The sequence below is a fragment of the Monodon monoceros genome, unplaced genomic scaffold (genome assembly GCF_005190385.1).
Source record: "Monodon monoceros isolate NGI ecotype Baffin Bay Population unplaced genomic scaffold, NGI_Narwhal_1 Super_Scaffold_9, whole genome shotgun sequence".
Classification (NCBI taxonomy): Eukaryota; Metazoa; Chordata; class Mammalia; order Artiodactyla; family Monodontidae; genus Monodon; species Monodon monoceros.
Window position 1 is genome coordinate 42179878 of NW_021703786.1, and position 22324 is coordinate 42202201.

Below are 22324 nucleotides of genomic sequence, written 5' to 3' on the forward strand. Positions count from 1 at the left end.
GGGGGGTGGCCTGGGAGCTACCTTAGGACCCTCTTTAAATTCAGAAATAGAAAACCATAAGATAGGAAAGGGAGCTTCAGTCCACGGCGTGGAGAAGTAAAACTGTCAGATGTCGTTCTTAGCCATTACCTGTAGAGCCCACAGATGAAGGTTCGCCCTCCCCTGCGAAGCAGCAGGCCGGTCAGGGCCCCGGGCTTCTCGGCTCCTGTAAGCAAGCCCCCCACCCCGTCCCCATCAGGCTGGTCGCGCAGGACTCGCCGTGGCCGTCAGCTCAGGTGACAGGCAGCCAGGGTGGACCGGCCGCTGGGCCCTCCACGCCCCACCCCGCGGAGGACGTTTCTGAGACACAGGCCCTTGGGTGGACGGGGCTGTCACTTGGCGTGGAGGCTGAAAGGGGGTCAAAATAGGCACAAAGTCGAAAGGCAAAGATCAAACAAAAGGCCAGAGTCCCCACCCGGAGGGAATGCACAAAATCCACGCGGCCGACACCTGCCACACGGGTGTCCGCCACGCTCCAGCCTTGCGGCGGCCGTGACGACACAGAGCCGCGGGAACACGCGTGTGGCGGCGCCGCTCAGAGGGCCGTGCTCTCTGACTCCGCCGGGTCCCTCTTCTCAGCCACTGAGCGCCGCCGCACGAGCTCCCGGGGACCGAGGCGCAGCGCCGAGCCCAGCTCCACGTGGATGGAGGGGACGTCCAAGTGGACCAGATCTGGAAGGCGGCAGAGAGAGGCACTGAGGGGGCTGCCCGACCCCGAGGCGCGGCTGGCGGGCAGGACGGCGCGAGGAGCGGGCAGGGCTTCGGTCACGGAAGGGCCAGCGCGTCTGGGGGCCGCCACGGCACCCACCACATTGCAGGGGCAGGGCAGGACCGGCCTGCTTTGCCTGTGGACCCAGACGTGCAGATCCTGTCCGTGGGCCAGCTTGCCAAGCCGGGCCATGTGACACACCCATAAAAGAAGGATGCTCCTGGCCAGGTCTCGGTGATACCTTCTGGGGAATTTCAGGCCTGCCTTTAGTTCTGTAAAGTCTGTGGGGCTAGGGTTACAGGCTGGGAAGACAGCCTCCCCCCAAGTGTGTGAATGAGTGGGGGGGGGGGCACCTCGCTGAAGACCACGAATGGTACCCTTGGGGTGGCTGGTGGAGGCAGGGCGGGGTCCCCCCTCAAGACCCCAGAAGTAAGGGGAGCAAACTGCCCCCTGACTGTGGGCACCCCGCCACCCTGGCACTAGGGAAACCACTCACCTCCAGTTACACCCCTACTGGGGGCACTTAAGGGTCACTTCCTGGGAGATGCTCAGGAGGAAGGTCCCTGAGGCAACAGGCTCGGCGTCTGTCCAGACCTCGGCTGGCAGCTCAGTGCAGGCCAGGCCACGGGGCTGCGGGGCCTGGAGGGGCGGCGGGCACCGGACAGCCGCTCCCTGAGTCCTTGGGGGCCGCAGGGGGCTAAGGGGACCCTGGCATCCTTTGCTCAGGCCTGTTCCTCCCTCCCAGGCCTGCTCAGCCTCTGGCCTCCACACAGCCTCGCTGTCCCCGGGCAGCATGCCGTCCCCGGGCAGCATGCTGTCCCCGGACCCAGGACCGAGGACCGAGGACATGCAGCTGGACGGGGAGCGGCCCTGGGACAGACGGGGTGGGGCACCCTGGTTTCTGCAAAGCGAACATGCCGCCCAAGGAGGACCACCGCAAGCGGACAGACGTTCAGACACTGTCCTCAAAGACACACAAACATGGACGCTCTGGGACAAAGGTCCTTCTCTCTCCACCCAGCCCCCAAACGGTACCCCCGCCTGACCGAGCAGAGCCTGGGGGTCTGCCGGTGCCTCACCACCGGCCTGGAAGGGCAGCACAAGCCCCGGGGCTTGGATTCTGGATTCAAAGTTCCGTCCCTGTCGCCAGGGGAGTGTAACCCTGGGCGGTTTCCTACCCTGCCTGGACCTCAGCAGTGGCTGGGGGGACAACAGGCGGGAAGGTGCCTGCAGGTGAAGCAGGTGGAGGATGTGCAGCCCCGAGGCGAGCTGCCCAGCTGCCATCCTGGCCGCTCCCGTGGACACCTGAGCCAGAAGGCGACTCAGGTAGCCTAAGCTTGGGGCGGGGAGAAGGCCCACTGGCTGCCGGGAAAGGGGAGGCCTGTCTCTGTGTCAGAGGCCCCAGAAGGGCCTGTCCCAGGGCCCGTGTGGGCGCCGGATACCCTGGAGCTGTGGCTGTCAGGGGTCTGCAGCCCGCAGCTCAGCAGCTTCCCTGGGGGGACTGGGGGGGACCCTCCCCTGCTTTGCTCTGGCTGCCCCTTTCTGACTGAGGCCAAGACACTTGCTTCCTCCGGCTTCCTTCCTGTTCTTGCCTTAGTTTTCCTTTTGAGCATCTACTTACAGGAGGAGACCAGGCAGAAACTGGTAGCAAAGGCTCTCAGAGTACTTCATTGAGTGGGACAGAAAGGCCCTGGCTGGCTCTATACACTGGGGAAAAACAGCTCAGGGTAAATTCTAGAACGAACACTATGGACTCTTCAGGACTTGCCAACCGTCCTAGCCGGAGCTCAGGCTCCAGGCCCCGCGGTGGAGGATGCAGCCATGGTAGCAGGCGGGTCCTGTCCCCGGGGCCCTTCCCTGAACCAGGGGTGCACATGCACCTCCCCGACACTGGGCACCCGTCGGTAGCAGGTCAGCCAGTGACACAAGGACACACGGGATGAGGGACAGGGCTGTCACCCCCTCAATCTAAACCAAAATGGGCGGGGGGAGCAGCTGGGATTAGGTGACTGGCCAGAGAAGGGGAGGGAGGCCTGTTTCTCCCCCATCTCCTCCCTCAGAAAAGAAAGGAGGAGGCCACTGAGCCTCAAGGCCGCGGAGGCTGCCGTGCAGGTCGGGGTGCATGCAGAGCGAGGGGCTGCGGCCTGGCTGCGAGCGGAGGGGCGAGGCCGGGACCGCTTACCCTGGAATCCCCCTCACGTATCCACAACTGCGGCCCCCGTGTCACACAGCTGCGAGGACACAGCGACAGGATTCAGAGAAAGGAATAAATACGATGAGACGAATGGAACACGGACCATGCCCAGCATCACAGTCAGACGGACCACAGTAAACCATCACCGACCACGCGGCTCAGACCCCCGCCCGCCCTGCGGGACTACGGGCCAGGCTGCCGCCGCCAGAGGACATCGGGACAGGACAGACGGGGCACGAGATGACTACTAAAGGGCAGTAGCTCTGAGCTGGGCAGGAGGGAAGGGGGCCGTCACACCTCCCCTGGGTCCCTCCCATCCATCAACGGCTCCTCTAGAACCACCAGCAGGAAGTGGTGCTCACTGGTTAGAACTTTTCCTTAGCTTTTTATAAGCCTCAGGGTGGATGGAGCAACTGGACCTGCACCGTTTATCACAGCAAAGGTAAAGCAGCCGCATCACCGGACGGCCTCTCGGCACGTGTGTGCCTCTGCCCCACCGCGCACGCGCGCCGGGCTGGCCCTTCCTGCGCAGCGAGGCACAAAGCCCGCAGGCTCACCTCCAGCTGATCGAGGGGAAAACGGCATGCCTGGAGAGGGACGTGGCGGCAAAAGCACGACCCGTTAGAAGTCCCAGGGTACTCGGGACCCAGGGCCAAACTGCTCTCTCAAGAGAGTGTGTGTGTGTGTGTGTATCTGGTGTACATGTGTGTATGTGGTGTGCATGTGTGTATGTGGTGTACATGTGTGTATGTGTTATGCTTACACACTTTCCTGGAGGAAAACAGCTCGTCTTTGACTTTAAATTTAAAGCAAAACTAAATTTAGTCCTCGTGGGCTTCTCCAACCAGGGGGCAGCATCTTTTCTGAAACTGACCCCTTTCTAAACACGTATTGCTAGAAAAACAGTTTTCTAATAAGGCTTCTTTAGCGGAGAGGGAAAAAACAGCCTCTGCTCTGCCATCACAATCCAGCCACCCTGCAACAGCCCCTCCAAGGACGCAGGGTGCTCAGCCCCCAGGTGAAGAGTAGGACCAGAACCCTGGGCTGGCGGGTGTTCAGCTGGGAGAAATCCCCCAGGGAGCCCCCCCACCCCCCCGCAGGACAACCGGCCACCAGGGCTTTCCACGGCCTCACGGGGGCTTCTAAGGAGACCAGCCCGGGTGCCAGACGCGTGGCACAGCAGGGCCATCCCTGGCAAGCAGGGTGCACTAAGGCTCACGGAGACGCTGCACGCGCGGCGGTTACCTGTGGACATGCTCTCCCCGGGGGACACACCGTCCAGCGCGGGTTGCTCAGCAGACTGCGGGCTGGAGGCTGTGAGGCTGACAGCGGGTGGCTCGGGGGGCGGCAGTGTGGGCCTCTGCCGGGGCTTCGGGGTGGGCCGCGACTTGCTGAGAGCGCCCACGAAGCCGGAGGGGGAGGCCAGCGGGGGCGCCGCAGCCGCCGGGGAGAGCTGGCCCGAGGCCAGGGAGTACCCCGGGGGGCAGCTCAGTCCGTAGGGTGATGGGGTGCTGGGGGGCGTGGGGGACAGGCTGAGTGGGGACGGCTGGCCAGCAGGCGTCTCAGGCAGGGACCCCGGCTGGCCAAAGGGGACCTTGGGCGGAATGGGTGCCAGCTTCTTGGAAACTGAAAGAGGAAGCATAGAACATGGGGTTCAGTGACACCCATCATCCCTGTGGCTGTCAGCAAGCTCCCCCCCTCGCCTCCACCCCCAGCTCCTGCCAAGCTGAGAGCAGCCAACACCGTTCCTTAAAATTCACCTAGAACTGCATATCCGCCCATCTGTTCACTAATTTCTCCTCCTCTGCCCTGGATTCCTGCTATGATCAGCACACCACCCCCCACCCCACCCCCAGCCAAACGGGAGAACACATTTCCCATGCCCAGGCCGTGGCTGAGTTCCCAGGGTCCTCCCATCACTTCAAAGTGGTGCACCTAACAGGGGGGCTCCGAGGAGGGAGGAGTCTGGGACGCAGCGTCAGGGACGGGACAACTAGAGATTGGCTTGCGGCAGTGGACCCTGGACAGAGCAACCGTCCTCCGGGTGGGAAGCTCTGACTTTTGGCTGAACCTGCCCAATGGCTCTGGGATCCCGTAACAGTGACCTATGACCAAGTCCTCTGGCCACAGAGGCCCAGAGCCTCCATCACGCTGCCTGTCTTGCCCTGTGCTTCCCCTCAGTCCTGTGGACTTGCCTCAGAAATGTTTTCCTTTCATGAGCCCTGCGTGTAGACGTGTACAGACCTGCGTTGTTTGTTCTAAGTGCATCACCGCCTTCATTCCCCTCTTTTTATTTACTTAGTCACGCTAAAGGGTGACAAACACATTATGCCTTTAAATGGAAAGGAACTGGCAAGGATGACAAATTCTAATATTTACAAGATCCCTTCGTGGACAAATGTCTCGAGAAAGCGATCACTCATCTCTCACATTGAGGGCTGGCTGTGGGTAGCACTTACTCTCGAGGAAACTGTCTTTTTAAGCCCTCAAGGAGGCATCGTTTTCCCCCCTACTCCCCACCCCGCCGACGGAAAAGAATCTATTCCAACGATGTCGCGTGCACCCCCCTGGCTCCTTGGTGCGGAAAAGTAAGGGTCCCGCTCTCCTGAGTCCCATCAACTTGGGTTCAAATTCCTATCCCGTCTCACCTGCTGCAAGCTGGGGGATTTCATTTAAACCTCTTGTATGGCCTTCCCTGGTGGCACAGTGGTTGAGAATCTGTTTGCCAATGCAGGGGACACAGGCTCGAGCCCTGGTCCGGGAAGATCCCACATGCTGTGGAGCAACTCAGCCCATGCACCGCAACTACTGAGCCTGTGCTCTAGAGCCCACGAGCCACAACTACTGAGTCTGCGTTCCACAACTACTGAAGCCTGCATGCCTAGAGCCTGTGCTCCACAACAAGAGAAGCCACTGCAATGAGAAGCCCGCGCACTGCAACGAAGAGTAGCCCCTGCTCGCTGCAACTAGAGAAAGCCCGTGCGCAGCAAAGAAGACCCAACACAGCCAAAATAAATTTTTAAAAAATAATAACTAAATAAACATTTTGTAAGCACTGGAAAGAATCACATTTCCTCCACAGTACTGTAATCATGACATGGGATCATGTATGTCAAGCACCACGCAGTCATGACTTAAAACCACTTTTCAGCCCTACTGGCTGATGCAGGCATTACGTGCTTCTCATCCAGTGGAGACTCTAGGGGTCAGTGCTTGAACACGTCTTCCCCCTAGGGAGCCGGAAGACGGGGGATGCAGTGACATCACCGTGATGTCTGTGGTGACATTTACCACCCCAGGCAGGGACAGGCCTAGGTCATGATGTAAGACTGTAGGCACATCGTCAAAAGGCTGAGGGGGTACAGAACAAAACTCAGTGTGCCACTTGTGGGCAATGGTGTGCCTTTCAAATGATGGTGCTGAGCTGCTGAACGTCCCCTGGGAAACCCCTGCCTGGGTCCAATGGGCTGTGAAGAACGAGAGGGCCAATGTCCCACTGGCTTTGGGGAGCCGCGTGGCCTGGAGCCCCGACCCCACTGGACAGAAGAACAGCCTAGTCATCACCCTGCCCTGCACAGCTCGGGGAGGGTTAAAAGCCGTGTAAACTAAGACAGCCAGAGAATTCGCAAGGGAAACGTGTTACTGCTGGCTAAAGCCCTGGCACGCTCAAATCCCTCCACTGCCACTTTGGCCAACCTCCTGTGTTGCAAGGTGCCCTCACATGACCCTCGGTGTCCTGAGCTCACCACAGGCGGTCCAGCAGCAACACCCTTGTACTACGGTTCCACGTTCACCTGTCTGCAGAGGCCATGTCTGCTGCTCTGTTACAGCCTCGGGGCTCTCTACACATAGCAGAGGCTCAACAAACATTTGTAGGGCGTATAAGGGATGAATGGGGGTGAGTAGGATGGAAGGGCTGGGTGAGGGCAGGCTCGGATGATGGGCTCACACAGCAGCCCGCAGCCGGGAGGGGCCCTGTGTCAGGATAAGGAGAACCAGCCCAGTCCCACGTCCCGGGGCCAAAAGCACACCTAGAAGCCGGACAGGCCTGAACTGAGAACAAATCAGACGATGTGCTGCTTTAAGCACCTTACAGGCTTCGTCATGACAGAAGGTGAAAAAAAGGTGGCTCTGATTAACACACGTTCCACGCAGCCCCCATTTATGAAATATCACCATGGAGCATGTCTCGGCTTTGGGGAATCCTCTCAGGGAGAATAACGGGGCCTTTTGCAGCGGGTTTCAGTGGCAGAAATCTGGGGTGGGCAGCTCATGGGCCAGTGGACAAATGCCCAGGCCTCCACTAAAGAAATATCAAAGGGCAAGCCTCCTGCAGAAACAGTCTCAATTCCGCCTCTGTGTCCCCTTCTACAAATAATCCAGGGGTAGGCAGCTGGGCTGGACCCCAGCTGGGGCAGGGGGCTCCTGGGGAAGACTCCACACTGCATTTTAAACGGTGGTGGGAAGGCTGGCAGAGTCGATGAAGACACGTGTCAGCCCGGCTGGTGATTCTGCAGAAAGGTCCTGGTGGACGGGAAGCAGAGCCCCGCGTCTGCCCCCCACCACACCCCCGAGCCCACTGTTCAGATGAGTAAACCGAGGAACAACGATGCAACGACCCCTCTTGGGGTTGGCTAACTTCCCAAAGCTCTCAGGTGCAGTACTTTTTCATGAAACCAGTTTCTAAATCTCCGTGAGAATGCAGGGAAATGTTTCCAGGCGGTGTGACAGCTCTCTGGCCCGAGCCCCCCAAGCCCCCCGAGCCGGCGGCAGTGACATACCCTTCCGGAGGGTGTGAGGACTCTGGTCTGCGGGCAGCTGGCTGGGGCTGGCGCCCGGCTGCATCCCGGGCTGCATCGCTGCACCGGGCGTCCCCTGGCTGGAACCTGGACTTCCTTTCTGCCCAGATCCTGGAGAAAGTTCCTTGCTTTTAGAAGTGCTGAAATACAGGACAAAAGAAAGCCCCTGAACTCAGGTAACTTCAGCATCAGTGCTGTGAACTGAACCCATGTTCCTCTAGGCAGGTATGGTCCTCTCAGCCCTTCTGAAAGCCTTCCAAGATGCCCACGGAGGTGACCGTCCTCTCTTGGGGCTCTGAGGGCCTGGGTTCCACCTTCATCCCCGTGTGGCACCCGTGGCCAGCTCCCTCTCCTGGCCTCTGCTCTCTCTCCAGCAGGAGACCATCCCAGCAAGTCTCCTATTTGTCCATTTCCTCTGCCAACCATGAGCCACTGCTTCCTGCTGACTCCCTCTCCCCTCCCACATCCCTCAAACGAAACTGAAGCCCATGAGTCCCAGCCAGAGCTGGCGACCCCTCGTCCTCTCCAGTGGAGCCATCAGCAACCACGCCATCCAGGGTCACTACCCTCCCGCCCCCCAACTCTGATCGTCACTTCCCCATTTCTCAGGGAAAATACCTTCTGCTCATTAAAAAAAAAAACAACAAAAAACCCTGCAATCCCTTCACTTAGGCGGTTGTTTTTTTTGTGTGCGTGTGTGTGTCTCTGTGTGTGTCTGTGTGTGTCTGTGTGCGTGTCTCTGTGTGTGTCTCTGTGTGTGTGTGCACGCACGTGTACATGTGAAGACTGGCTTGAGAGGTTCGGCTTCCCAGAGTCTCCGAAGCGTTTCCAGCGGTGGCCATGGAGGGATACTGCGCACCCTAACAGAACGCACAGTGCCTCTGAGTGAAGGAACTTTCCTGCTTCTCTGAACTGCTGCTTTAGGACAGACAGAAACAAACGGCAAAGCAGCCTCCTGTGCATTCCCCACTCCTAGAATCTCCTCTGACCACGTCCCTTTCAAGGAAGGGCCAGGGATGGCCTCCTTCCCCCGCGCCCCTGGGTACGAACGACCACATGCCGTGACGTGTGCCTTGATGGCTCAGATTGCGTTTTTCATCTTTGGAGCGACAAGGGCTGCCCTGCATAAAAGTTCATGGAACTAGCGCTGGAGTGAGCATGCTTCCCGTCTTCTTTCTTCCTCTGCAAGAACGAGATGCAGTCACACCACAGGCTGCAAAGATCACCAGGCCCAGCATGACCACGGCACCTCCATTCTTTACCTGATTTGCACCCATTTTAGCAGTAAAATGGTCCCTATGCGTCTAAAGGTAGAGGAGAGGAAGGGAGAAACACTGAAATTCTAAATTTCAAAATAGGGAAGCTGTAATAGCATAGGAGGGGGACACAGGGAGCTGGGGACTCAGGTTCCTCGCCTGGCCCTAGCAAGCTGCCACCTTACCCGTGTGCCTGGGATGCTGTTCTGGGAAAGCCTGGCCTCCATCTGATGATAATCCAGGGGTCTGTGAATGCCTTACCTGCTGCAGAAGCCAAACCAGGAGGCTTAGAAAAGGGGGGAAATGACCAACTCCAAGAGGCTTTGGGTGGGTGCAGCGAACCCAGACCAGCACTGTGGCCTGTGCACCGCAGGCCAGGCTGACCCAGGCCGGGGGGGTGGTGGGGGGAGGACGACAGCGCCCTGCTTACCTGATCCGCTCAGCCCCGGGCTGGAGGCCGAGGCCGGATGGAGAGAGCGCGGGGCCGTCGGGGGGCTGCTCCAGGAGGGGTGACGGCAAGGGCGGGGCGAGCTCCGCGGATGGGGCTGGGGGCTGCATGGTGGGCGGGGCGCAGGACGCCTTCCGGCCGGCCGAGGAGCCTCTTCGAGCCACCCACGACGTGTCCATGACCCTCACGCCCATGCTGGCCAGGGACAGAGAGACCCAGGCTTAGACGCGCGCGCCGGGCGCCGGGGTTCCCGCCCCCACCAAGTGCCCCGCAGCGCAGCCCGAGCATCTCCTGGACCAGGGAAGCGAGACAGCTGCCAGCCGTGCTCCACGGACAGAGGTGCTTGAGCATCCCGGCGGCTCCGGGCGGGGCTCCCACCAGCGGCCCGGGCACCACTGGCCTTAGGACCACTGCCTGCCCAACGAGCTCCCCAGAATCCAAGCTTCCCTCAGAGCAGAGAGCGGCCTCACTGGGGGGCACCCACTCCTCCCAAGTGGGAGGTGGAGGTGGGCGGGACAGCGAGGGAGGGGCAGCCTCAGACCACAACAGGGCACCAGCCAGCAGGGGACATCTAAACATCCATCTTTCTTCTTTTTGCCACTTGGGGATAGAGAGCACGGGACAGACTCGGGACTCCTGCACCAGCCCCAGGGTGCTGGCTGAGCTACAACCTCCGCAGGGTCTACACAGCAGGGAAGGGCTGATCATGCCTCTGGTCAGTCTCCACCCCGACTCCATTTTAACGAGGGGAAGACAGACAGCTTTGAGTAAATCGGCCAAAGCAACCAGCCATACACATTCACCCCCTTGCAGAGCTCCCTAAGGCATAGCTCGCTTAGTGGTCAGAGACTGAGCGTGGCCTCGTAGCTACCCAAGGATACCGTACCTTTGGATTTTCCTAAGGCTGCAGGGACAGAAACATACAGATATTAGTGTGGAAAAAACTGCGCCCTCCTTGGGACACACAGCTTGTCCCTGTCAAGGTCTGTCTTGTCTCTTGTGTCTGTCAAGGCTAAGCCTGGGGCTTTTACTGAAATTGTTTCAGTTTAGCTGGTCTTTCTAGTTAAAGTGACTTTTCTGTTTGTACAGGTGAAAAATCATCCTACCCCTGCAGGGGAATAAAGAGAGAAGCCAAAGAGCTCACACTGGTCAGGAATAAGGGAGGAAAAAAAAATCCATGGAAGCGGCAGTCCGCTCTCTTCTCAGTTAATGGTTTAGAAGGTGGTTAATGCCTTCCTCGGGTCTAGGAGGTAACTGGTTCCACGGTACGCAGTCGAGGCCTTCACTGACTAAGGCCAGAGCCAATCCTTCCAGTATTAAGGGAGACACGGACATTCACGCAGGGAGAACACCAGCCAGCACCGGTCTCCCCTGCATACATGCACAGAGGGTCGTACTCACACCCACGCTGGTCAGAAGCAAAGAGCTATTACACCATGACATTCTAGCCACCTCACAGAGGGGCAGCAAGATTCACAGAAAAGGTCCACGTTTGGGGGTCGGCTGTAGCAGGTGGGATGTGGGTCCTTTAAGGAAATGTGCGGGGACGGACCCTCCGTGAGGCGCACAGAGGAGAACGATGCTACAGCCGCGCACATAGGGGACGGACGGCTTCTGACACACTTTCCCCTGGGGGCGGGGACCCAGAGACCCCTTCCTGTCGAGTGTCACTGTTAATATTTCTCATCTCCAAGGCATTTTGGGGGCGGTCAGTCTCTCTCCAGGACCCACCTTGCAAGTCATCTTGCTTCTGAGGATCCTCCACCAATAAACAAGCACCTTCTATACGAGATCCAATCACCCCTGGAGGCCACTCAAAACTCTGGGACAGAGTCCGACTGCGTCCCCCGGTATTTAAAGTGGGCTGCAGGGGGGTATCAAACTATGCCCCTTGGGCTTCCAAGTTTATCAGGCTGAAAAAGAGCAAACAGCTTACCATTCCACTTGGGGAAGCAAACTGATACCACTTAGCTGCAGTGTCGGCAAGGAGGGCGGGATTTATCCCGTGGTGACCAACAGAAGCCCTAGAGGCTGGAGGTCTCGCGCTGTGCTCTCTTCCTTACCCTATTCGCTCTCACTTAGGAAGACCTTCCCCATCTGGGATGAGAGGCGTGGGCTTTGGGATCAGGGCTGGTGGGGGACACCTTCTATTTCCAAACACACCTTCCAGCACTGGTGACCCCCGACACCAGGCTCCCTGGTGATCTTCTCCTGGCTTACCCAGGGGAGGGCATGGTCGGGGGGGAGGACCAACGAGACCCGCTAAATATCACCCATCGGCAAAGCACCAGCAACCAACAGTCCAGAGGTGAAATGCACACCCCTGCTTTTATAAAGAGACGGCTGTGCTGACTGTAATCACCACTCTCCCAGCGGAAGTGACTTTCATATGGGAAGCCGCGTCCTCTGTGTCCAGGAAACACACATCAACGGTTCACTGACATGTTCAAGAGGCAATAAAAATCTTTTTTTTCTTTTTCGAGTCTTTGTATAGACATACACTTTTACTTCACTTGGGTAAATATCTAGGGATAGAATGGCTGCATCACGCGGTGGGTCAATGTTTAACTTTTGCAGAAACTGCTGAACTGTTTTCCAAAGTGGTTGTTCTATTTTACAGTCCCGCCAGTATTCTATGAGCGTCCTAGTTCCTTCATACAAAAGGCAAGAAAAATCTTTACAGAGCGAATCGATCACAGTGGCAACAGCAAGACGCTCAGAGGCCTCAAAGCATATTACCTTCAGAAGCAAATGAAGATTTGCTTGGAAGGTTGGTAGATGTTAAGTGTCTGAACGTCTAGCTAGAACTCCATCCAAAGACAAAAATTACAAAATTGCTTGGCATGCTGCTGAGAGGGGGGAGCTATTCAGAGGTGGAAGAATACAACCAGGTTATGTAAGCAGGTCACAAGTTTCTGCTCATTGTTTTATCACATAAAGAAGCAACAGTCGCCAGGATCAAAGAACTTGCGTGTTATTTAAAAATAACCGGGACTTCCCTGGTGGCGCAGTGGTTAAGAATCCGCCTGCCAGTGCAGGGGACACGGGTTCGAGCCCTGGTCCGGGAAGATCCCACATGCCACAGAGCAACTAAGCCCACACGCCACAACTACTGAGCCCACGCGCCACAACTACTGAAGCCCGTGCACCTAGAGCCCGTGCTCCGCAACAAGAGAAGCCACCACAGTGAGAAGCCCGCGGCCCGCAACGAAGAGTAGCCCCCGCTCGCCACAACTAGAGAAAGCCCGCGCGCAGCAACGAAGACCCAACACAGCCTAAATAAATAAATAAATAAATAATAAAATAAAATAAAAATGACCAAGTTCAATCAATCAGAAACAACCAACTCCCTCAGAAGTCACTGCACAGGTACCCACATCTCGTATATGTCAAAGATTTCCCACGGCCACTGCTTCCGGTGAAAACGAGAGGAACTTGGTTTTCGGATCCCTTTATGGCTGAATCAAGGGAGAAGCGAGAAACGAGAGGCCAGGAAGAACCTCCGAGAAGCAAAGGGTTTGGAAATCAATAAGCAGAAGGCAGGGGCACGTGGCAGAATCCAGGAGGGCACCTGGGCAGAGCCTCCCTCCTGGACTTCCTGGGTCTTCTAAAGAGGGAGCCAGGTGATGGGAGGCGAGCGCCTGCAGCATGTGGGGAGCTGACCCTGAGACACGTGGCTCCCTTTAGGGTAAGGTGACAAGGGGCAGGGAATTCAGGCTTCTCACGCCTGCTCGCCCTCAGGATTAACGCAGGGCAGCTGGCAAACCCTCACCTTGGCGAGGCAGCCCCGCTGAAGCCTACTTCACCCTGCTTCACTCCTCCCCGTCTACAGGGACCTCACGTTTGCAGGGAACTTACCCTAAGCTGCACTTTGTATTTTTCCATGAGAGACTGTATCATGGAACAGGTCTCCTTGATTCAGGAAACGGAATGGCATTCCTGTTTTAAAGTCTGTAACCTGGCAGGCCACACAGGGAAAAGAGAAGATCTAGGACCTTAAAAATTAGGAGAAAAAGGCCTGCCCCAGGGAAAAAAAAAAAAATCTGAAAGTTGGAGATTCCAGCATAAGAACAGGTATCTACAGAGAGAACACACGTATTACTGAGAACAGAAGTTTGCTGTGGACCATTCCAGGTGATGAGCTGTCAGGAGTTAGTGGTTGTTTTCTGTTTTTCTTTTGGCCCCTGTAGGGTTGACATCTGTCATGCTGTTTTTATTTTATTCATTTTTGGCTGTGCTATACGGCACGTGAGATCTTAGTTCCCTGACCAGGGATTGAACCCGTGCCCCCTGCAGTGGAAGCGCGGAGTCCTAACCACTGGACCGCCAGGGAAGCCCCCTGTCATGCTGTTTTTGAATCCTGGTCAGGAACAGTCCTAACCAGAGATGTCAGCCAACGTATGGCTTTGAGGTATTCAAGTCTACAGAGATCGGAAAGGTTGAGATTTTTGTTCTAGAGATCAGTTACACTTGGGAAAGACCCACCAAGAGAAAGGAGGAAAGAAAATCTGGTATCTCCCCAAAAACCCACAGAAGCTTTGGGAGTTCCCGCACCGTTTAGGGTGAACTTGGAGGTCGGGGAGCAGTGGCAGGACGGGTGCCAAGGTGAATGATGAATAGGAAGGATCCTAAAAATCCTGGCTTAGCCTTGTCTGCAGTCCCCCAGGAAGGCCAAAATCCGGTATTTCCAGCTCCTCTAGGGATAATTCCTCTCCTAAATGCATAACAACAAAGTTTCTTTACCTCCCCAGTACAAATAAAACCTGGGGTCACCTGGCAACACTTCACAGACCCGGTCTCAGCATCCACAGATGTGTAAATCCTGGAAATGTGGAAGCAGAGGTAGGGCCTGGGCCAAGAATGCACCTCCCAAAGGCCCAGCTGACCAATCCAACCCCCACATATGAGTCAAGGTTTCCCCTGGTTCCCAGAACTTTCTAGGTAAGCTTGTTTTACCCCAGGTTCGGGCTCTCTCTGAAGTAACATTCCTACACCCCCTGTCCACGACATAAACCCCTTTCAGGGTGGCTGTCTTTTGAAGGCTCTCCATCCTTCCACTAGGTCTGCAGACGATCTCAATACCCACAACTGAAAAAAACAAGTCCCTTGGAACACGAGTTCTGACTGTCTCATGACAACAGGCTTTGTGATCTAATAAACTTGGGAAATGATGCCACAGCCCCTTGTGAAGATGCATGGCACGTCACAGCGCGTAAAAGACCCTGAGAAGTCATACACTCAAGAAAGGGGCTTCGACGTGTTGAATCCTGTGTTTCAGGAACACACGAGACCCCAGATTTCCCTCTCCTTGCCTCCTGCCCCAACATAACCTAGCATTAGTGGAACTAGCGTTCCACAGAGCACTGTTCAGATCGCTCCCGAACTTCTCACTTACATGTGCTAATGCCAAATTACAGAATGTCCAGGCTAAGGTCCGGGGGCAGGGGCGCTGGTGAGACAAGACCCCTGCAGAGCAGTTTCAAGCACCGGCTGAGGACGAGTCACACACTAAACTGAGCTCTGAGGGAGGCCGCTAGCCCTGGTGTAAATGTCCTCGTGGATTCGGGGGCTGCTGTCGGCTGGCCCTGGTGGAGGCCCCCGAAGGATGAGAACGCAAGTGAGTTGGCTACAGGCACATCAGGCTTCAGGACGGGAAAGAGCAGCTGCACCGAGCTGCACGGGGACAGGACATTAATATCCTTTTTTATTTTTTAAAGCTTGTTCTGATTATCTTTAGTTGCATAACAAACCACCCTCGAAATTCAGTAGCTTATTGATCCGGGCCACAAATCCACAATTTTGGGAGAGTTTGGCAGGGACAGATTGACTAGTCCGCACAGCACTAGCTGAGGTGGTTTGACTTGTGTAGTTCTAGCCTCTGCGTACCCCTAAAAACCCTCTGGTGGTAAGGCCCCAGCAGCATCTGGAAAGCTGCCTGCAGCCCCTGGGGCCCCAGTGGGATGGCAGTCTGTCCACGGAAATCCCAATGACCCCTGGCTCTTTATACTAAGAAGACCACACTGTAGGGACCAGTGGAAGTCGAACGCCCTGAGATTCCACAGTGATAACTTTCTCATAGAGGTCATCTGGATGGCTTTTCAGAGGGGACTGGGAACCAGGGTGGAGCCCACCTCTGATGCAGAAACACTTGGGACCAAAGGACCAGAACTGCCCCTCCAGGGCATCCCCCCCCGCCCCCGCCACCGCAAGAGACACTTCACACAGGAACTGAGTCACTTAAAACTGAGTTTTAAAAACAAATTCCAATGCATTTGCTAGGTCTCTCGCTCTCTCTCTGCATCTCTGTCTCTCTCCCCCCTGAGGCAAAGATCAGATTCTAAGTATGCTCTTTTTTTTTTATAGATTGGTGAAATCTCCCCCTACTTCCTTTAACGTCTAAGAATTTCCAGCTTTTCTTTCCCCACCAGACAGAATACAATGAACAACAGCGCAGAGCAGAGAAACACCCTGCACCCGCCTCTCACGGGAAGGGTCTCTGGTGGGAAAGGGAACAAGCAGGGACACTGGACCTTGTGAACACTCCCCATCATCACAGGACACAGGTGTGGGTCTCCAAGGTCGACTCCCACTCAGAAGAGAAGAGGGGTGGAAAGTAAGACTCACGTACCTCCACAGTTCTGGGTTTTTCAACCTTTCCTCTGTAGGACACATTAGCCGATGACTCAAGCCCACGTATGTGGGTGCCAGGGCTGAGCTGACACCTCCCACGAATCAGCTGTGCTCGTTAGGAAACCTGTTTATGCCCATTTGACTTCTTATGGGAATCACATCATGCAAATTACATATTATGTGAACTGATTTAATGTGGGTGCAAGAGGGTCATTCCTATGCGAATTAAGCTGGGCGCATTTATGAGTCTCATAACAACCGCATCAAAGTAGGTGTAGGTGTCGATCATAAAAGACGGAAAAACAACCCTCAGAAACTTACAAGGATTTTACACCCAGATTGCTTCAAGGTTTACGTTTTCAATCTGTTTTAAAGAGACTGACACTGGGAATGTTAAACTACACACTGCAGGTGTTACTGATGCAAGAATGTTGCTGAAGATTTGAGAATTGATGTACATTTGTAAATTTTGAGTCAAAATAAAGTGTTTAGTATCTTTTCTTTTTCAGTGTCCCCTTTTGACCCACTTTTTTTTTCTTTTGATGAGAACTAATCAATACTGATCACAACCGTCAGCTCGGAAGGCTGCACTTACTTCCGTCCTGAAGGGTGGGAAGCGAGCCTAGCACCCCGAATAGCACAGATGGAGGCATCAAGAATGAACTGACATGCTAACAGACACAACCCACTCAAACTGCTGCTGGTAAGTGCAGCCTTCCTGTCATCCCATCTGAATCAACCCCTCCATCCCACAACCCCCAACACTGAGAAAGGGATGCTAGTTCATACCCATCCTTTTTGTAAAACTCCAGCATCATGTTATCCGTGGCAACGCTGAGGGGCCGGCGGGCCTGCTCGGGCTGGCGCCGGTCAGCAGGGTCCATGTCTGGGGAGGGCATCGAGCTGTAGTTGGCATTGTGGTTCACGTGCACCGGACTCCCGTAATTGCCCGTGATGTTGAACTCTATCTCTGCGGGGAAGACAGAATGGGTGCACATGGTCTGTGGGTCAGCCATAGCCTTCCTGGGCAGGAGGGAGATAGCAGAGATGGCCACTTCTTTATGTGTCACCCCTGAAAATCTTGTCCCGTGGTTCAGTGTTACATCATCTATTGATATTAATTCATCTTAATATAATTCATCCTATTACCAGGTGAACACATATGATCACCTAGCGTGTAATACGATGGGCATTTAATAAAGCATTTTTCATCTGTGATTCACAAAACAAATTTAGCCAAATAGGAACAGATGGGTACTTTCTTTTTGAAAAAGGCAAAATAATCTATCTCAAACCTTATGTGTAAAAGTGAAATGCCAGAGCAGTCTAAATCATATCAGGAAAAAGAGCAATGCCCACTCTCAACACTGTTATTTGACACTACTGAAGAAGTGCTAGCCAATGCAATTAGTCAAGAAAAGAAAATAACAGGCAATATGATTATCTGTAGATGATGATGATGTCTTTCTGGAAAACCAAAGAGAAAAAGAAACTTTAAAGGATTAGAAATAGAAAGAGATCTAAGACTGTGGGCTCTCAAACGGATTCTAGTCTCATCCTTTCCCGGTCACAGCCTATTTATGTGCCATGACAATGAATGAGCACAGAACTTACAGAATCATGCCTTTAACTCCTACCTCCTATATTTCTTTATCCTGATTTCCTATCCTCACCCGACTGTGTCATCAATTGAACTCTTATTTCAGAGCTGTCACAGTCAAAACACATGAAGCCAAAAGACAATCAAACTTCTTTAATGTCAGATCAGCACTAAGTGATTACTTGTGATGAACAGAGCAGAGAATTATTAATATTATATCCCCACATGAGTTAATAGTTTGTTGTTGCACAGCCAAAAGCATACCCTTAATACTTACTAAACATAAGGCACAGTACTTTTTAAAAAAGCTAACACTGAATTTAATGTAACAACTGCTGTCTGTCTCTTCAAAGCTGTCACCACTGCGAGTCATTCCCTTATCCAATGGTGCTTCCACGCTAAGAACATTTATGAAACTCCATCTTAGCGAGCTGTCTTGAGAGTTTCATTTTGAACGAGGTACAAAAAAAGAATCTTGTTGCCTCTGAGCCCCATCTTTACATGCCGAGGGCAACTCCAAGGACACAGCCTAGCGCAATGAACGGATGGCACCCAGGTGATCCCTAAGCCCGGAATAAAAGTTCACGTTCATCTCCAAGCCACTCTCTCACTTTGTCCCAGCTTACCCTTCCCCCTCCCCGTGTCCTCAAGTCCACTCTCTAGTACTACCAAACGTAAAATAGATAGCTAGCGGCAAGCAGCCGCATAGCACAGGGAGATCAGCTTGGTGCTTTGTGACCACCTAGAGGGGTGGGATAGGGAGGGTGGGAGAGAGGGGGATGTAAGAGGGAGGAGATATGGGGATATATGTATACGTAGAGCTGATTGACTTTGTTATACAGCAGAAACTAACACACCATTGTAAAGCAATTATACTCCAATAAAGATGTTAAAAAAATATATGGAAAGGAGGCATGACTATTGCCAAAAGAAAAAAGTTCATGTTCACCTCAAATCCAGGTTCATCCTCTGCATCTACAGAGCATAGCATCTCTTTTTCTGCTTCAGCATTTCATGACTGACAGATTTAAAGAAACTATGGTGTAGATGTTAGACCAATAAAATCTGAGGGCATGGTTAGCACAGCACCTTCAGGCCAGAATTTCCCTTGACCAGGGATGATAGTAAGAAGCTGCCATGACTCGACCCCATTCCTGAGTGGTGTATGTGTGTGTGTGCCCGCGCGTGTGTGTGCACATGTGTGCACGTGTGCTTGTGTGTAGGAGGATTAAAAACAAACCAATTATACACACACCTTTGGCCAGTGGTACTCAAAGGTTTCAGAGGTTCGGAACTCACAGCGACACTCCCATTTTCCACAGAAGCCCACTCCCACACCCGGATGCTGTCACGTACCCCCGGGGAAGAACCAGTCTGCGTGCTGGATGATGGGCTCGATGACCCCGACGATCTGCAGTGAGACTGTGGTCATCATCTCCGTGATGTTCCTGTGAGCACAGGACAGAGCGGGGCAGGGCGAGGTGAGCGGCCAAGCCAGGGAAGGGGCCCTGGACCAGAAGTCCGAGAGCAAGCATCCTCTCAGGAAGGACACTTCACCTTTCTGAACCTCTCTCCCTCTCTACGGAATGCAGATACCCCAGAAGTCCTCCCTACAGGAGACGAGCAAGTAACATACTCAAAATTGCCAAGCATGAGGCACCTTTCGGTGTGAGGTATGATTCTCATAACTGCCGGGTTCATCCTTTTCCCGGCTCTGTTCTCCCTTTTGAGACAGCCCTCTGTCCCACAGATGCTGGGATGTGTGCTGTTCACAGGGGGCCAGGAAGAGCCTGCCGTGCCTAGTGCTGACTCAGATGAGCTCAGAGAAGACCCTAACTGCAGGCCTAGCTCTGAGACTACCAACAGGAATGATCTGAAGATTGCCGGGTCTCCTCCTGAGTCTAAAGAAGGAGCAGGCCAAGACAGACATATGACCTGACACATACATGAGGCTGGTGGATATCCGGGGCCCTGGCCATCCTGCCCAGGCCCCAGCAGCATCCTGCCCCCAATGTGACCCACACACCCCTTCCTCCCTGGACTCACCCTTCCGCTTGTGGCCACAGCAAGTTGGGTCCTAATACAATTGCCATGTTACTGGGAGTCATCTTGTTGACATCTTGATATTCTGAGAGTTTGGATAAAAACTTGATCAAGTATCTGAAAGGAAGTGAGAAGGGCCAGGTTTAACAAGGGGTCAAAACCAGCCGTGGTCCCTCAGCATCGGGTGGAAACTTCTCTTACTGATAACAAGATTCATACATCCTACAATATAATCAAGACGTGTCATGCGTCAGGACACGAGAATGCTCCAAAAACAGACGGACTCAGCTCTCACTCAGCTGTCAACATTTGCTTCGATTAACGCTGGCCAGAAAAATTCTCCATCTTTCCTTTTGACCCAGAGCACGATGACTGAAAGTCCTTCCTTCTTTTCAAACTGCTGTCACCTGTCATCCTCCCTGTGTGAAGAGGTGAGAAGCAGTTTGGTGGGGACATTTACATGCTAGGGGTGGCGTCCCCTGGGGTTAACCTCAGTGGGGCTCTGAGAGCCAATGAAGAAAAAGTTAAACCTAGACTTAGCATGTGGCCCAGCAATTCCACTCCTAGAGAAATATGTCCACACGCAAATGTGGACACACATGTTCCCAGCAGCATTATTCATCACAGCCAAAAAGGCGAGACCAGCCACATGTCCATTAAGGGATGAACAGACGAATCAAATGCAGTCCATCCAGACAAGAGAATACTATTCAGCCCTAATAAGGAATGAAATACTGACACATGCTACCACACGGATGAACCTCAGAAGCATGATGCCAAGTGAAAGAACCCAGACTTGGAGACCCCACGTTGAATGGTTCCATCTCTATGAAGTGCCCAGCACAGGCAAACAGACACAGAACGTAGGTGAGTGTTTGCCGAGGACTGGCTGGGCAGAAACGGGGAATGACTGCTACTGGGCACAGAGTTTCTCTTTGGGGTGATGAAAATGTTCTAAAATTAGACAGTGGTGATAGCTGCACAGCTCTACAGATTTACGAAAAGCCACTCGGTTGTACGCTTTAAAAGGGCACAATGGTATATGAGTTGTATTGCAATAAAGCTATTATTTTTAAAAAAATCAGTAAGTGAGCTGTGCACAAATGAAGCATAAAAAGAGCCCTCACAGACCACACCAAACCTGCCGGGCCGCACGGAGGCCCCGGCCTCTGTTACACGGGCGGCGGGTCCAGTCCCATTCTGCCTGGACAACAGTGAAGTGGCTCCTTCAGGAATTGCTGACTTACCTACTGCCCACGGAGCAGAAGGACCACAGAAGCCCCTAAAGCTGCCAGTGGGCCACCTCTACCCACAGCCTCTCCCGCCATGTCATACCCTCCAAGAGGCCACACACGCCTGGACCAGGACGTGGGACCTGAGCTGACTCAACCCACAGGCTGGCCAGTGGCCCAACAACACTTGAAGAGTCATACCCATCTGATTCTTGCTGTTGGGATTTTGATTTTCAATTTTGTATACGTAAATTGACCAATTTAAGCATTTTAAAGTGTATAACTCAGTGGCGTTAAATACTTTCATACTGTGATGCAACCATCGCCACTACCCATCTCCAGAATTTTCCATCACCCCAAACTAAAACCCTGCACCCATTAAATGACAGACCACCTGCTGCTTCACCCCCTCAAAGCCCCTGGCAACCACCATTCTACTTTCTGTCTCCATGAACTGACTGCTCTGTGTACCTCTTATGAGTAGAACTGTTCAGTATTTGTCCTTTTGTGTTTGGCTTCCCTCGGTTACCGTAAAGCCTTCAAGGTTCATCCATGCTGTAGCAAGAATTAGAATGTCCTTCCTTTTGAAGGCTGAGTATCGCATTGTATGTGTACTTTGTTTACGCATTTATCCATCACCGGACATTCGGGCTGTTCCCACCTCTTGGCTATTGTGAATCACGCTGCCATTGACATAGGTGTACAAAATCAAGTCCCTACTTTCAGAATCTTTTGGGAATACATCCAGAAGTGGAATTGCTGGGTCGTACAGGAACTCTATGTTTAAGTCATGGAAAGTCGCTCCTGGGGTTTTTAACAGGAAAACAGAAATCATCAGGCACATGGCAGCAGCAGCTGAAGCTGAAAATCTGCATCTGAGGAAGTACCCAGGAGAGGGGCAGGGCCAGGGGCAATGCTGGCACAGACAACGTGATGAGGAAGCAGGAAGTGAAATCCTGGCGGTAGCAAGAAAAGTAAGAGACAGACTCGTGGGAAATTGCTGCTGAAAGGTGGAAACCACAGAATATTCTCCCAGCCTCTTCTTCCTGCAGCCTAGCTCCAAGACACACCTGCCAAGTCCAGCTCAGGGTCTGGTCAGCTTCTCCGCAGTGTCCACGGGCACCCATCTTTACAATAAACCCCCGATATCTGGAAACAGCCTGTATTCATCTTTGCTCCTTGCAAATCAAAGAACTTAACTGCATTAGCCAACAGCTGGCCAGGTAGCCTGCAAAGTCTCACAGTCCCTTTTAGTCTGTTTCCTCATGTGCAAAACGGTAATTCACAGCCTCCCAGGGCTGCCTGAGGTTGAAAAGAGACCCTGCATGTTAACCATGCTTTGGACACCATATAACACCATGCCTGCCAGTGACC

At 53.9% G+C, this 22324-nt stretch overlaps 2 protein-coding genes across 4 annotated transcripts in view; one reads left to right on the forward strand and one right to left on the reverse strand.

Annotated features, from left to right (window-relative positions):
• The window catches only part of ELAC2 (elaC ribonuclease Z 2), a 30462-nt gene extending 28139 nt beyond the window's left edge, over positions 1–2323 (forward strand). The window contains exons 24-25 of one of the 2 annotated variants that reach the window (XR_003791896.1): positions 619–976; positions 1494–2323. The gene's annotated coding sequence lies outside the window, so the exon portion shown is untranslated. Of the gene's footprint in view, positions 1–618 lie in introns of both variants that reach the window. The other variant, XR_003791895.1, reaches the window with a different exon arrangement.
• The window catches only part of ARHGAP44 (Rho GTPase activating protein 44), a 143056-nt gene continuing 120738 nt past the window's right edge, over positions 7–22324 (reverse strand). The window contains exons 14-21 of one of the 2 annotated variants that reach the window (XM_029211389.1): positions 19722–19835; positions 19032–19123; positions 16865–17045; positions 9428–9640; positions 7724–7881; positions 4188–4568; positions 2931–2979; positions 655–711 (exon numbers count right to left, since the gene is read on the reverse strand). In XM_029211389.1, coding sequence (XP_029067222.1) covers positions 2972–2979; positions 4188–4568; positions 7724–7881; positions 9428–9640; positions 16865–17045; positions 19032–19123; positions 19722–19835 — 1147 coding nt within the window. In that variant the 3' untranslated portion in view covers positions 655–711; positions 2931–2971. Of the gene's footprint in view, positions 712–2930; positions 2980–4187; positions 4569–7723; positions 7882–9427; positions 9641–16864; positions 17046–19031; positions 19124–19721; positions 19836–22324 lie in introns of both variants that reach the window. The other variant, XM_029211388.1, reaches the window with a different exon arrangement.